The 15,810-nt window shown below is 53.0% G+C and overlaps 1 protein-coding gene across 1 annotated transcript in view; it reads right to left on the bottom strand.

The window, feature by feature from the left end:
- Positions 1 to 15,810, bottom strand: part of STPG1 (sperm tail PG-rich repeat containing 1) — a gene marked incomplete at its 5' end in the record, with an annotated part of 35,056 nt that overhangs the window by 12,953 nt on the left and 6,293 nt on the right. Inside the window, 3 exons of the mRNA XM_081086104.1 lie at positions 2,239 to 2,347; positions 5,090 to 5,260; positions 9,708 to 9,809. Of these exons, the coding sequence (XP_080942230.1) occupies positions 2,239 to 2,347; positions 5,090 to 5,260; positions 9,708 to 9,809 (382 nt within the window). The remainder of the gene's footprint in view (positions 1 to 2,238; positions 2,348 to 5,089; positions 5,261 to 9,707; positions 9,810 to 15,810) is intronic.

Below are 15,810 nucleotides of genomic sequence, written 5' to 3'. Positions count from 1 at the left end.
GGGAACTAGCTCGATTGCACACGAGCTGTGAACTACAAGGGTGTTTGCAGCCACTGTATTTATATTAGTGATCAGCTCAAAACCACCGCGATTCCCAGTAAGAGAGCATTTGTTCCTTCACTCATGGCACCACCATACGATGGCCTCCTATACGTCTGCTTAAAAATGATGTTCTGGGAGGATTTTTAATAACTTGAAGAGATGTTCCCAGCATATGGTTAACATAGTTTTAAAAGGCAGATGTCCAGCTAGCAGCCTTTATGATATTGGTCCATATCTCTCATTATCTTTCTGTTTCCTTTTCGCTCTCATTTACCGCTACCACAAAAGGTGAAAGCAATGCCTGGCTATGAAATGCGGAGACGCAGAAGTAGAGAGAGAGGCACGCATGTTCCTGTGGCCCCGAGAGCCCAGGGAGCACTGGTTCCCGGGCGCAGCTGGGCTCAGCTGCACGAGGCGGGCCTCCTTGGCGGTTCCGATTCTGTGACCCACGTTGGCAAGTGACACTTTGGCACAGGCCTTTCCCCGTGCTCAGAAAGAAAAGGGAAAATAGAGGGGGGCACTGGTGATGTGGTTGGTACATCTAAATGCAGGAAATCCAACCAGCAAACAGATCAAGGTGAGCATTTGCCTGGCATCGACGGAGGGGCAGGCAGAGCAGCAGACCCAATCCCCGCTCCACATCTGGTTTTCTCCCAGAGGGGGCAGGGAAACCGTGGTGTTACTGCCGAGAGGTGAGAGGTCAAAGCAGAGGTCCCAGGCCCCTGGCCAGCGGAGCGGGGAGGTGTCTGAGGCACCAGGCAGGCATCAAACCCAAGAGGCCTGGGCTAAATCCAAGGGGACCCTGGGCTAGTCACCTGCCTTCTAAGTATCATTTCCACCTGTAAAATGGGCGGAAATAATGTTGGCTCACACCTCCTGAGCACATGCTCCGTGGGGCTTTGAGAGCATTCGGAGGAATGGAAAGCCTGGGCACACAGTAGGAGTTTAAGAGACACGGCCCCTCCCCCATCCTGTTCTCTGCGATAAGACCTTCCCGAGGGAGTGGCACCTGTGGCTGGCTGCTGGGGTGCCCCCATCCCAGGGCTCACTGGCCCGGCCAGCCAACCCCCAGAAATGCCGGCTTTGTTCTCTGTATAAACAAACAAGGCGGGGCTTTGCCCTCGGATGATGCAAGGCTGGGGAGCTCTAGCCCCGGCTCAGCCTCCTAATTAGAGCTGATTTTGTTATTCAGCTCCAAACTAATCTCAGCTTTAATCTGCATTTGCTGAAATCTGACGTGCACTGCAATTTTATCCACACCCCCTCCAGGAGGCAGGATTGCAGGCAAACCCTGCTCCTCCTCTGGGCGGGGCCGCGGGTCCCTGGGGGTCTTCAGATCCCTGGGGAAGGTCTGATAGAGCGAGAGCTCCTGCATGCAGACCTCTCTGCAAAGGGTTCACTGGGGCCGGGAGGTGGGGGAGGGGGTGATGGGGGGGGCGGGGGGGTGCACAGAGGGTCCAGCCCAGCAGGGAGAACACTCGCTGGCCAGCCCTGTGTGTTCCCGAATCCTGGCGAGTTCAGAAGTCACAATAGGCAACAGTCTCCTCAGTCAGACACCTCTGGGCCTGGGGCTCGCCCTGTGACACTGCGCAAGTCACTTCAACTCTGAGCCTCCACTGCCTCCCCTGGATCACAGGACCAGAGTGTGGGCCTGTGAGGACAGCTGTGTGAGGGCTGCGTGGGAATCCACGCTGCGGCCTGTGTGCCCCCGCCCATGGTGATGCCTGGGGCGAGAAGCCACTTCCCCACCAGCAAGGCTGCTTTGGGGGCATTTCCAGACCAGCCATTCTTCCCTGAAGGAGGGCAGCCGGTCTCTTCCTCACGCTTCTCCCCTTTGTTCAACGCCTGCCTCAACCCCTCGCCGCCCCAAAGCCTAACTCCTTCCAGGGGCTGCCGGTGGGGGACTGGGTGCCCTCAGATCAGATCTGGACTGACCCCTTAGGTCAGTGGTTCTCAACCTTGGCTGCACATTGGAATCACCTGGGAATCTTTAAAATCCTGATTTCTGGGCCTCATCCTCCGGAAATTCTGTTTCTTTGTTATGGGATGAGGCCACAACATTAGTAACAAAGCAACAGAATTTCTGGAGGATGAGGCCCAGAAATCAGGATTTTAAAGATTCCCAGGTGATTCTAACGTGCAGCCAAGGTTGAGAACCACTGCCTTAGGTCACGGCCAGGGCAGGCGGCTGCCTACCTGGTGCAGGTCCTGCTCCAGGGATGGCGAACGCTCCTCTCTGGGTTTTGGACTGGAACTCGGCTCGGGCACAGACGTTGTTTCTCTGCTTGCAGTACGAGACGGAGGCCTGGGGAGAGAAACAGCGCGCTGCGCCAGTGCCTGCCTGCCCTTTGCCATTGTGCCTGGACGAGGGTCACATCTGAGGTCAAAATCAAATGTACACCTGTCCTCCTCAGAAAATGAACTGATGTGAGTGGGAAAGGCCACACGGATAGTGCTTCACCGTCACCCCGGCCGGAACGGCTAGGACAGTGACGGCGACCCTATGACACGCGTGTCAGAGGTGACACGCCAACTCATTCTTTTGGTTGATTTTTCTTTGTTAAATGGCATTTCAATATATAAAATAAATATCAAAAATACAAATCTTTGTTTTACTATGGTTGCAAATATCAAAAAATTTCTATATGTGACACGGCACCAGTGTTAAGTTAGGGTTTTTCAAAATGCTGACACGCCGAGCTCAAAAGGTTCGCCATCACTGGGCTATGAGCTCAGCAAGTGTCTGCACAGGGCAGGTGACCCCACACAGGGCAGGTGATCCCACACAGGACAGGTGACCCCACACAGGGCAGGTGATCCCACACAGGGCAGATGATCCTGTACGGGGCAGGTGATCTGCACATGTAGCTTAATTTCTCTGAACTTGAGTTTTCTCATCTGCAAGACGGCTCAGATAACCTGTGCTCTAGCTGACCCAGTGTTGTCGAGGTGGGGCTGGGGGGCAGGAGGCCAATGGAAACCATCTATAGCAAAGTGTTTTTTTAAAACCGTGTCACTCTACACATGCAAATTATTTTCATTCTCTTTCCTGTGTTTTCATTCTTTTCAGAACACTCAGTCCTACACCCCCCACCTGATTCCTTACTGCGCAGTCCCTCTGTGAACGCAGGGTTTGGGGCATGCTGGGAGATCGGGTACTTTAAGGTTATAATCAGCTTTGTAAGCACTCTCTTGCCTTGACTTTTCTGGACTGACCAGAAATTAAGAATTTTGGTTGATCCACACGATACGCATTTGAGAGTGTCCAGTGTGTCTGGAACTCTGAAAGTCACAGAGAAGGAAATGAGGAGCCCTGAGATCGTGCTTGTGCTACACGTGAATCATACATACTTTACATGCCAATGTGCAGTCCGGCTCCTGTGTTCACTAGATAAAAGATGCCATAAAAACTGTACGTGCGACAGCTGGGAATATTTACCGAAAGAGCGAAAATATTTGCTGCGGCCAGGATGGTTTGATTTTCGGTGATACTCCTTTGTCAGAGAAATGCTTCTCAAGAAATGCAGATGGCATTTTGATTTCGTGTTGACAAAGGCGGGGGTATTGAGCTTTTCCCAGGGTCCTAATGGCTGGGCTGCCTGCCGAGACGGCAAACAGAAAGATCAGATGGAGCAGGCTAATTACTGGACCCAGGGCGAGGAGCCAGGCTGCCGGAGAGGAAGTAATAACACGGAATCGAGGGAAAGGATTCGAATGGAGGAGCGGGGGGCATGGTGAGCAAAGGCGAAGAAAGGCCTGGGCAGACCTCAGCGCGCAGTGTGGCTAACAGGATTAGCGCATTCTGCTCCTCGCCAGTTGGCTCAGCCATTGTTCTCCGGGTCTGGAAAAAGCCACCTGCAGACAAAACACTACCGCAGCTCTGTTCCTCGCCCCGACAGAAAGGCACCTGAAGAGGGGGCATTTTTGTGCCCGCTGCCTCTGTGCCCCTGGAAGGTCTCACCGTTACACTAGGGAAACAGCAGCTCCATGGCGGGTTAAAAAAGAATGGAGCCGATTTATCGTATGGCACAGGGGGGAAGCCCAAGATATAGTTAAGTAGAAAATGCACATGTACTGTGCACAGCATAAGCCTAACACTGGAGGGAGGGCCTACGGGAGGAAGAGCATGGAAAGAGACTGCAGCTGGTTTTTGATGGTGGTTCGCTTGGGGCAGCAGAGTTTTCAGGGACTTCCACTTCCTAGCTCATGGGTTGCTATCATGCCTCATGTATTCACATTCGTTGCCTCGTTTTCTTCTTATAATAACCCCATAGGGCAAGTGTAATTAATTTCATGTTACAACTGAGGCTCAAGAGGTTGTGTGTCTCCCCCAAAGACAGGGCGACCCATCTCTACGGACGGTGGAGTCCTCGTGCCAGGTGCTGTGCTAAGCGCTCAGCACAGATGACCTCATTTAATATTTGCATTAACACTGTGAACTAGATCTGCATCCCCGTTTTACAGATGAATAAACTGAGTTCTGGAAGGTGGAGGTACAAGGCTCCATAGAACTTGCCCAAAGCCACACGATTAGAAAGTGGCAAAGTCAAGATTTGAACTTGACTCCATTTCTTAACCATGAATTCTGGCTCAGTGACTGTGAAGTGATCAGAATTGGCAGAGCACTACTCTTAAAAAAATAACCAACAACCATTTTGTGATCTGGAAAGACAGAAGTGTATTTTCCCTATAAGAACCTAAAAATTAAATTAATAGTGTCTGCCGATAAAATGGCAAATACTATATACTCATTGTTAGAGATGGGAACACTGTCCCGGAAAGCTTACATGATAGCAGTGGCTACAGTTAAGCATTTTCCAGGGCGACGGTCTTCCCACCGCTCACACTGGCCCCCTTTTCGTCTGGGTTCTGCAGATTCCCTGTGAGAGCCTTGCACAGCCTCGTGTACCCATTGGGTAGCCAACAAATGCTAACTGGCTTACCAACTGCATTAAAGGACTATTTCCCAAAGTGCCCCCTTCCTTCCTTTTATTTTAGTAAACCATTCCCTCAATATATATTTAGTAAGCGCGTGCAGAGTTCTTACGTTGTACTGGTTTGGTGCAGGAGTTACAAATTTGAGGCCTTTTCCAGAGCGTGGCATCTGGAACATGCTGGAATGGGAATTACTGAAGTCTTTCTTCGAAACAAAACATGACGGCAGAGTGTACGCATTTGCAGCGGGATTTTTAGAAACGATGGGGCCCAGCCGGTCACGCTGTGGGGAGAAAACCAAGGGAATCAGCGTTGTCACACAACCTGGTGGCCCCGCGGGACGGCCGTCAGAGAGCTGGCGCCCCACAGCGGGTCTGAGAGCGTCTTATAAAAGGCGAAGCTCTGGCAGGCAACAATCATAAACTGACCTTGGGCTTTGAGGATTCGCTCTTGGAAAACACAAGTTCCGACCTGTTTTAACTTCTGTAAACTCAAATTACTCATCTGTTGTTTGGGACTTGGCATAGATAATTTTGCCATAAAGGCATTTTCACCCAATCCTGTTTCAAGCCACTTGACTCACCATCAGCTGTTGGGTTATTTATATCATGGAAGCTTTAAACTTTCTTCCTCCAACCCAGGCTTTCTTTCTACTTCCACATCGTATTTCTAAGGTTAAGTCATCTGAATTGCCTAAATGACAAGTTTGCTTCTAATGTCTTCTACAGGCCAGGCTCCATAGAGCTTGCTGTCCACCCACACCTCCTACCCCCTCTCCTTATGCCCTCCCCCCCCCCCCCCGCCACTAATTACTAATTTCATAAAACCCTACAATATTTTTGTGTTTCAACAGAACCAATTCCACTTCTTTCAGGAAGCCATGGTAAACTATTTTTAGTGTGTGTGTGTGTGTGTGTGTGTGTGTGTGTTTTTAAAAGAAAACAAACAGAATCAGTGTTTGCCAAATGAAAAGGGTCAAAAGCCGCAGAAACTGGGTGATAACATCACTTTACCCTGGGATAGTATGGCAAGTATTGGACTCTGATAACACCAAATATTTCTCAGTATTTTATGGTTAAAAGCTTGGGCACGCTGCCCTCGGTCTCTCACACAGAAAGTGGGGGAAGTGGTGGGACGGCGTCAGTACCTCCCCGACTCCTCACTCGGTCTACGCTTGGTGGCACTGGCTCTCCACACCTGGCTTATGGGCCACCATGGTACGGGGCGGATGTGCCACCAGGAACAGGCGTGTTCTTGTCCAGGTCTCAGCTGTTCGGAGTCCAAGTCGGGTTTGAGCCCCACCTCTGCCTTCTCCATCCTTGGACTCACTTTGCCTTTGCACTTTGGGCAATGGTTAACCGAGCATTTTTCATGGGCTTTTGCATTCAATCCTCATGGCAACCCTGGGTAGTGGATGTTGTGATTATCCTCACCTTACACATGAGGAAACTGAACTTCCTCAGCTGGCCCAGTGGTGGAACCAACGTCCGCACCCAGGCCGTGTGCCTCTGCTCTGTGAGATGGACCAGGCACCCAGTTCTGAGGAGGAACGGGTCAAGGGAGTAACAGCAACAACAAGAAGAACAGCTGACAAGTGACCGTGGGAGGTCTTAGTTCAAGAAGGACCGAGACCCCGTGTCTCCTCTGCCCAATGGTTTGGCACTCCTCCGCTCGTTCTCTTTAACTTCCACGGAAGAAGGGTGGCGAGGTCAAGTCTTCCTCGGCGGTGCCACTCGAGTCACCTGACAGCGGGCAAGCATGTTTTTCTGAAGCCATTTCCCAGTGGGTGTTCCTTGGCGTACCAGTTCGCGAAGATAAGGCTGTGTTGGTGGGGACAGCAGCTGGGAGGGAGCTTCCGAGTCAAATACATTTGAGAAGCCTCATCCCGTGTCCCCATTTTGAAGATTCATAATACACTTTGGCAGAGTAAATGCTCTGAGACTGTCCACAATAAAGAAACCTGTCCAGACTTCCTTAAATTTACTGGATCATAGAACCTTTCGGGCCTAGAAAGCCTGGTCACATACACTTTGGGGGAAATTGTTCCAAAAGTTTCCAGTCTGAGGCAATGTTTCAGAATAGAAGCGTCATAATAGAACTTATCTCAGCGTACAGCCCAAGTAACACTCACTCACCAGCCCTCCCTACCCCTTGGCCTCCTTTGAGTCGCCAGGCCTGTGGTCTCCAAGCTGGCCACGCGCTGACATGTACGAACCTCTCTCCGCACACACTAACTTTTCCCGAGCCGCTGCTGACACCGTGCGAATGTAGAAAGGCCACCAAAGCCTCCGCCCACCCGCCTCATCTGCTGTGAATAATTCCGGAACAAAGACTGGGAAGGCACCGATGAAGCTCTTATATAATTTGGACTTAGAGAGATGACAGGTCCTCTCAAAAGGCTGGGTGTAACTGTGCCAATCGCCATCAGGAAGTTTCTCAAATGTGTAGCCCCACAGAGCTTCTCGGCCAGCCTCACCCACAGCCACCACCTCCTGGTCACACCCGTGTCAGGAAGGCCTGCTTTTCTCTGAAGAGGGCCCCCTTTAACTCCCTCGGCGTCTCCAGTCCAGAAATGGAGGGGGTGCTAACGGTGCAAGTCGGGGTGAAGGGATAGAGTTCGCATCCAGTTCAGAAGGAAACCAAGAAAGATGTGGGGGATTTCCGGACACATCGCCATCAACCACGGAAGGCCCCTGCCCAGGGGTAGAGAAACAGAACTGTTTATAAACATAACCGTAAACTCTCACACCCATCAAGGAGGGGAGAGGAAGCCTGAACAACTCATTGTCTGCCTTGCTTTGGGTTCGGCCTGAATTTTTAAAAGGATCTGAGAGGCCCGACTCGCTTCCGTAACACTCGGATCTTCGCTTGGGCCCCTTCTCCTCCTGACGGCGCAGCCTGGTCCTGGGGGAAGCTGCTGCACGCGGGGCCTCGCACGGAACCCATCGACCGCGTGGTGCGCTCTGATCCAGCCCCTTCCTTCTGTGGCACCGAGGAAGAATGGGCAGTGCCTCCGCCCGGCAGAGAAGTCCGCCGGGAGCACACCTAGGTGCTGCAGGAAGCATTTACTGTTTGTGACTCAGGTGGTAACAATCATAACATTGCACATGTTTATTGTGCTCTGCAGTTTCAAAGGGTTTTTCGCTGGTTGCAGCGCCGATGTGCCCAGCGCCTCGGGGAGTCTCCGCCTTCGGAGGCAGCTGGAGCACAGGAGGGTGACGTGCCCGAGGTCACCTCGGGAACCCACAGCTGAGTCAGGATGAGGTTTGAGGTCTCGCCGCCGGTGCCAGGGCATTGTGAGACGAGGCGCTTCTTTTGCCGGTTGCTTTTGAGTCTCCCTTACTCGCAGGGCTGGCGGCTGAAAGCAGGGCAGAGGCGTGGCTGTTCCGTGAACTCGCGGGAGGCCGCAGCCGGGTCGCTCCTTGAGGATTCCACTCTGCCAACGTGAATTCCAATAAGGGGCCGTATTCAGGTTGTCTTAAATGGTCTCTTTGTGTGATTCTTTTAAAAATCAATTCCAATGTCAGGCATCATAATACATTTTTGTAGGAGATTATTATCACTTTTAAAGGGACAGACAGCATGTGTGTTTTGTTAATACTAGAGTTTGGGTTTGCTCTCTTTTTTACTTTCTTACCTCAGCCTTACCCTAGTTTGACCCTTTGCCCTTGCTCCATCTATTTTTTTTTCTTGCCAATTTATAAATATTCAGATAAAAATTATCTTCACCCAGATAAAAATTATCTGGTCAGGGACATTTGCACATCATATACAGGGTGTCCCCAAAAATATATACACACTTTGAATAAATATTCATTCCAATGGGTTAAATCTGAAAAGAAAGAAACATCAATTGAGCTATCGAAAAATGCCTGGGTATACATTTTTGGGAGGCACTCTATATATTTGACTGTCAGAGCCCTCCACAAAGATCAAGAGCCACATCTTACGAAGAAGAGAAAGAGGGAGGGGAGGAAGGCTGCTAAATTCCAGGCCCACTGCCTGCTCTCGCTTTGGCCCCATCAGCTTCCTCAATGATGTCCATAACTCAGTTAGACTTCGCAGTGTAAAACAGCTTATTAGGGCGAGATGTAGAATAATTTTTTCCTGGTGTGCCTAGAAATCTCCGGAAGACATTTGCTTAGCCTACTCCAGGATGACAACATTGGTTTTGGGTGTTGAGGCTCTGAATATTATTCCTCTGGCTTCTCTCTCCATTCTGGAAATGTGTAGGGATGGGGGATGAGGGGGAGTTTAATGGCACAGACGCCAATTTACCTGCATGAACTTTGAGGAGGCAGTTACTCTCCTAATTAGAACCACGGCCCTGTTTGGGGGCAGCATCCGGGAGGCGGTGTGGAGGCCGGTATGGGAGTCATGAGGGCCATGTTAAGTGGTCGCTGGGTGTGGGGTTCAGACCTGGACGGGTCTCCCAACCATGGCCACGAGGTCACCCTCACGGGTCCCTGGGGCAGCCCCTCCATGGGAATGGCTTGCTGCGCACCCTCACCTTCCAGGTCCTGCCTCTGGAGCCCTGGGCACAGCCCAGCAGGACTCAGTGATTGTGGAAAAAGTGCAATAAAATGTGAAATGTGGCCCCTGCAAAAAAAAAAAAAAAAGAACCACGGGCCTTTGGAGAGAAGGGACCGGATGTCCAATACATGATTATGCAACGAGGGAAGGAAATGACGGATCAGTCAATGCTCATGCCCAGGAGAAGGGGCTCTTACCCTCGAGGGGAAGGCGCACGTCCCTCTCGTGGACAGCGAGACGCTGTTGAACACTGGAGATTGGTGGGTGACGTTGTAGGACCCAGGGCCGGGGATGTTATCCTGAAAGGGAAGAGCATGCGGTGTCACCGGGACAGATCCGTTCCGCTGGGCTTTTCCACAAGCTTCACACCCATGAACGCTCAGCCTCCCCGTAACCCGCCGGGACAGGCCCCACCGCCACTGCACAATGACAGCCCGGCTGCGCCACCTCCTAACCTGCCCAGTCACCGTCTCAGGTACCAAGTGCTGGGGCTGGAAGGCCAGCCCAGGCCTGGGACCCCCAAAGCCCTTGCTCTTCCCACTCACTATGGAGGTTTTTCACGCCGTTGGAGAAATGGGCCTAACACGGGATAGTAAGTGTGGCTGATGTGCAAACCGGTGTCCGTGGATTGGGTAAGCCAAGCCCACGGGGAGGGCAGGGTGGCCGATTGCATGGGAACCACACCCCACCTGACTCAGCTTCCTCCTCAGCCTTTCAGCAGAGAAATCAGGGCGTGTTTCTGTTTATAAAGCAAAATGAAACAAAAACAACCTTCATCCCGAACGAGACCGTTTCGAACTCTCAGGTGCACGGGGCTCAGGTGCTAAACCAGTGGTTCTCAACCTTCTGGACATTTAAATACAGTTCCTCATGTGGTGACCCCCAACCATAAAATTATTTTCGTGGCTACTTCATAACTGTAATGTTGCTACTGTTATGAATCGTCATGTAAATATCTGATATGCAGGATGGTCTTAGGTGACCCCTGTGAAAGTGTTGTTTGACCCCCGAAGGGGTCGCGACCCACAGGTCGAGAACCGCTGTGCTAAATGATGCAGGTGTGGTAGAGAGGAGTGAGCAAGAGTTTGATTTCTAAGCCTATTTCTGCTGCAGCTGCTAACTGGGCTTTCTTCTCGCTTCCCGTGCTGGTTACCAGGGGAAGTACATGCTGGCAGAAGCTGGCCGAGCAAGTGGCATGAAATGATAAGGATGCCTTCCTGGGTGCCTACTCGGTGCCAGGAGCTTCTCAAAGGCTATCTCCTTTACTCCCCCAGCGCGGGAGGGAGTCCTGCCCGGGTTTAGAGGGTGGAGACCCTGAGGCAGGTGGAGATGGATTTGCCCGTGGTCCCACCGCTGTGAGTGGCAGTACCTGAATCGGGGCTAAGCACATGGTGCACACCAGTCCTTGGCAATGGGGTATTATCTGGTCCCTCTTAAGGAAAGTGAGGCCCAGGGACACTCAGCCCACAGCTACTCAATGATGGCTCCAGAGCCGGCTCTCTCCAGCCTCTGCCCCAGGCTCATCTGTCTCCACCATCCCTACCGCCTTCCTTGGGGCAGAAAGCAAGCTGGCGGTACCATCGGGCCTTGAAGGCCTTTCCGCTCGGGCCGGAGCAGTGCGTGATTATGGTTTAATGTAAAGGCGGGGTCACCAGTGCTATGAACAGGTCCTTCTGGGCCGGATTCCAAATGCAGAGGCTCCTTTGAGCCTTGTGGGTGGGGGCCAGGGCGCTGATTCCTGCTTTGGAGGAAGCGCTGACTGCCAGGGAGAGTGAGGCTGGCCACGAGAGATGCAGCTCAGCACGAGCACCCCAGGCCACGGTAAGGAGAAGCCTGGCGTGTGGGCGCAGATCGAGGGGCTGCAGGGAAACAAGGGAGAACTTTTTCTTTTTGTTAATCCCACCCGAGGATATTTTTCCATTGATTTTTTTTTTTTTTTTTTTTTCAGAGAGAGAGTGGAAGGGGTGAAGAGAGAAACATTAATTCATTGCCTCCCACAAGTGCCCCGACAGGGGCTGGGGATCAAACCTGCAACTGAAGTACTTGCCCTTGACCAGGAATCAAATCTGCTACCCTTTGGGGCGCAGCCCGAGGCACTAACCACCGAGCAGCACCGCCGGGGTGGAAGAGCTTTTCTAGGGGGCTGTGCACAGGGCCAGCATTTATTTGTTGAGTGCGCACTGTGTGCGGGCCACTGTTCTGAGCTTTTCACGTGCACTGACACATTTAATCCCCGTTTAAAAGATGAGAGGACAGGGCCAAGGTCACAGAGCCAGGAACTGTCAGAGCCAGAATTTGAACCCAGGCAGTCTGAGGACAGAGTCTACTCTTCACCACTAAGTGTGTAGGATAAAGAGAAAAAAAAATGCCACTGGATTATGAATCAGGAATTCTTGTTCCCAGTGCTCCTACTAGGAGCCAGCCACCTCCCTAAACCTAAGAGTAAATTCCTCATTTGTAAATCAAAGGCGTTGGGCTAAATGTCTTCCCGTGCCTTTTAGCTTTCACAGTCCCTAAACCAAGGGGAAGCTGAAGCTGAAACGTGCCTGTGACTCTTCTAGGTTTAAAGGGTGAACAGTGAAGAAACACGCTTCTACGTCCCGTCACAGCCACGCTCTCAACACGGCCATCAGCCCACAAGGACTTCCTGGGCGCCTCGATGTGTCTGAGGAGCTGGGGTTGCCAGAGAAAACACCAGACCTACATGGCTGCCCAGTTAAATCTGCATTTCAGGTAAACAACAAAGCTATTTTAGTAGAAGTATGTCCCATGCACTATTTGAGAGATACTTGTATTCAAATAGTTGTTTGTTATTTATTGGAAATTCTAAATTAACTAGGAATCCTATACTTTTATTTGCTAGATCTGGCCACCTCCTGGACCTTAATCATGTTTGGATCCAGGTCAATTGGAACAGGAGTGTCCCCCTTAGCCTGGAGGGGAAAGTGTAGCCTGTTTGCTCTCAGTGAATGTCCAAGATGAGCCCTCCAGGCAGCGGTATGCTGGAGCTGGCCAGTGGCGGCCTGGGAGAGCGACTGTTAACAATTCAGAAATGGGAGTATTTACACCACAGAAAGGGGCAAATGCTATACATCAGAGCTTTTCTAGGTGGAGGGGAGAGCAGGTTTACCAGCACACCACTTGCTACCTTCGTGTGGCACCCATGAAGCTCCTTGAAGGGGAATGTCCAGCGGCAGAGAATTCACGCCTCTCCTGCAACTGCTGGAGGTGGTGGGCGGCTTGCTGGGAGGGCAACAGAAATCCACCTTTCGCCTCTGGGATGACAGCTCGTGTGACTAACGTTGCGTGACTTTGGTGAGTCGAGGCCTCTCAGAGCACAACACAGAGAGCAGGAATTCAACTTGCCACTCGGGTGAACTGAGCCACCCCCGGGTTTCTTGGCCAAGATTACCCCAGAGGATAAAACCAAATAAGCAAACAAAACAAAAATGGGTGGGGAGAGAGCAGGGAGAACTCTTCCTCTGAGCAATGCTGACGGCCTGCTGAGTGTCCTGCTGGAAGCACAGTGCCAGGGGCTGTTCCTGTCTCTCCTGTGCCCGCCTCCCAGTGTGACAATCAGAGTCAACACATGTGGAGAGACCACAGCAGTGCCGCCTGTGCAGCCATTGTCATCGTCACCACCACCCTCTGCACGGCCCATGACAGGGTCAAGGAGCCAGGAGGGGGTTCTGAGCAGAGGGGGACTGAGCACCGATGACAGGCTGATGTGTTCCCAACCCCCACCGAATACACCCCTGGATGACATCTGGTCGAAATGCACTTTGACAGCCCGTTTGAAGGATTAAAGTCCCAAATGGGCAGCCTCTGCATGTGCCAAGGGCAGGACACAGACCCACAGTCACGTGACTTTAGGTCAGGTTTTGGGGGGGGAGTGGGGGTCAGGCATTTACCTCCTCACCCCAGAGAGCTCCCGAGGTCATGGAGGCTTAATGTCCCACAGCCTGGAGCCAGACACCTGCACACAGCCTGGATTTGCTGGTCCTGGTTTCACAGATCCTGTCCAGCTAATAAGTTTAGGTTTGTCAAATCGATGTCTGCCGAACCGTTTCCCGGCGTGGAAAATGTGGTCTGTGGGATCCCTGGCTAAAGGCCGCTCAGAACTGCCTCTGACTCTTTAAGATGCCCCCCCGCCCCCGCTTTTGTCGGTTCGGGGGCGGCTCCTGCTGTCTGGGGAGGGCACACGATGAATGAAACCAGGGGTTGCCAATGGCGAGCGGCACACACAGGAGGGGGACCTGCCTGGGGTGGAAGCAGAGCCCTGTCCTGGGGCTAATCCAGTGGCCAAGCCACACAAGAATGTGGGGTTCCCGAGGGAACCAGTTCCTTTCACAAAAGCCTCTAGTCTTAGGGTCTCGGACAACACGTCCATCCACTGAACCCTCCCGTTCAAAGTGTCTACGACTGAGATTTGCCCCTTATAAGATGCCTTCCTCCCTCCTGCTTCCTCCCCTCCCCTGTCCCACCCTCCCCCACCCCCCCCACCCCCCCCCCCACCCCTGCTCCATACACTTACACGTGGCATCAAAGTTTCCACCCCTCTGATCACAGGAGGAAAGGGAGCAGCAGCCAGCGCACTTCAAACAAGAAAATGCCACTTTTCCCCCCCCGCTCAGACCGGGGAGGACGTCAGGAATGAAAGGGCCCTGGGAGCCCGAAGGGAGTACCCACCCAGGAAAACCAGGGCGAGTTCCCTTGAGGAGAGTGTGTCTCCTCGCCAGGTGAAGGGCAGGTGGGGGAGGGGGGGAGAGGGCAGGTGGGACACTGGTCACCTGTGATGAAAACAGGGACCAGGTCTCTGCCCGTCGCTGGCCTGGCTACGCTGGGAACAGACCAGAGAAGTGAAAGCACGTTTTCATCGTCTCTGAGCACATCATGCCCCTTCCTGTCCTTAAGCCTGGCAGCAGCCCATTAGCAGTCCCTTGAAACCCCGAGTGGAACGTGGGCAAAAGTCAACTCCACCAACATGTACTGAAACCTCCTGGGGCCGGGGCCGGGGCCGGGCTAAGGTGCGAGGTGACAGGCACAACCAGCAAGCAGCGCACAAAGCCAGGAGTGGGAAGGAGACCCGGCGAAGCGGATGGGACGTGAGCCTGTGACTCGGTGGGAAATGCAGGCGCACGAATGGGGGTCCTTCATTCAATCCACTTTCGAGGGCCTCGGGTCTGGGGAGGACAGCGGTGGCTGCCACCCCAGCAGCTGCCAGGCAGGCGGAGAGAAGAGGTGCACACCCATCCCCGCCAGGCCCAGGGGAGGAGGGCAAGGGCCTTGCGACTGGCTCTGGGCGTTCAGAGGAGGGCGTGCTTGCCTGCGCCCAGGGGAGAGGCTGGGGTACGGTGTCTGGGAACCAGGAGCTGCTGCCTGGGTTCGTCCTCGCTCGGCCTGACCCTGGCTGCACAAGTCACTTACCCTCTCTGTGTCTCAGGGTCATTATCTGAACAGTGGGGATAATGATGGGACTTGGCTCACAGGCTATTGTGGGGATAAAGTGGGTTGATGAATGCCAAGGTCTTCGAGGGGCGCCTGGCACCCCGTCAGTGCCAGCCAGTGCTGCTATCTCCGGGCCTGGGCCCCGCAGACCCGCTGGGAGGGGCGCTGGGACTGAAGCAGAGAAGCCCGGCTTCCAGAGCAGGAGGGTCAGGCAGAGGGTTCCAACAGGCAGCTGACTGCACCCTTGGGGGGCACTTATGCCCTTGGCCGTGGGGGTCTATGCACACTAAGCTTCTTTTCATTGAAGCATCCCTGCCGTGTAAAATACCCCTGGCCCAGTGCCTTCTCAGGTTAATAAGTGAACAGCGTTAACTTCGCCACAAATGAAACACTGGCCTGCTTACCACCTGAGAGGGTAGGTTTGCTGTCAGGCCGTGTCTGAAAGTAACATGTGCTGCTAAATTGTGCCCGTGGGAGCCTGTGGTGCCCGAGCCCTGCCACTCTTCATTGATTTGCACCTGGAGGGATCAGTCGTGTTTAGAACCACAGAACAGTGATCCCTGGACAGGCCGACCTATGTAACATCCTGATTTTGAAGATGAGGAAACGAAGATGCAGAGACAGTAAGTGTCTAGTGTTACACAGCTTGGCAAACAGTAACCACAGTCCAGGGTGAAACGGGGACAGACAGGGGAGGTGGGGGGAGAAAATGCCCATCGAGCCACTGGGCTATGCCTGGCCCCAGACCAGGCACGCCTCGCATGCACGAGAGTCCCGCACATCTGCAAACAGCTGTACCGCGCTCAGAGAAGCAGGCCTCGTTCCTGGCAGCAGCACTGCCGATCCAGGACC

Source organism: Myotis nattereri (genome assembly GCF_964212035.1).
Source record: "Myotis nattereri genome assembly, chromosome: 3".
Classification (NCBI taxonomy): Eukaryota; Metazoa; Chordata; class Mammalia; order Chiroptera; family Vespertilionidae; genus Myotis; species Myotis nattereri.
Note: the sequence above shows the minus strand (reverse complement) of the source record. Positions and strands in the feature narration are given on the sequence as shown.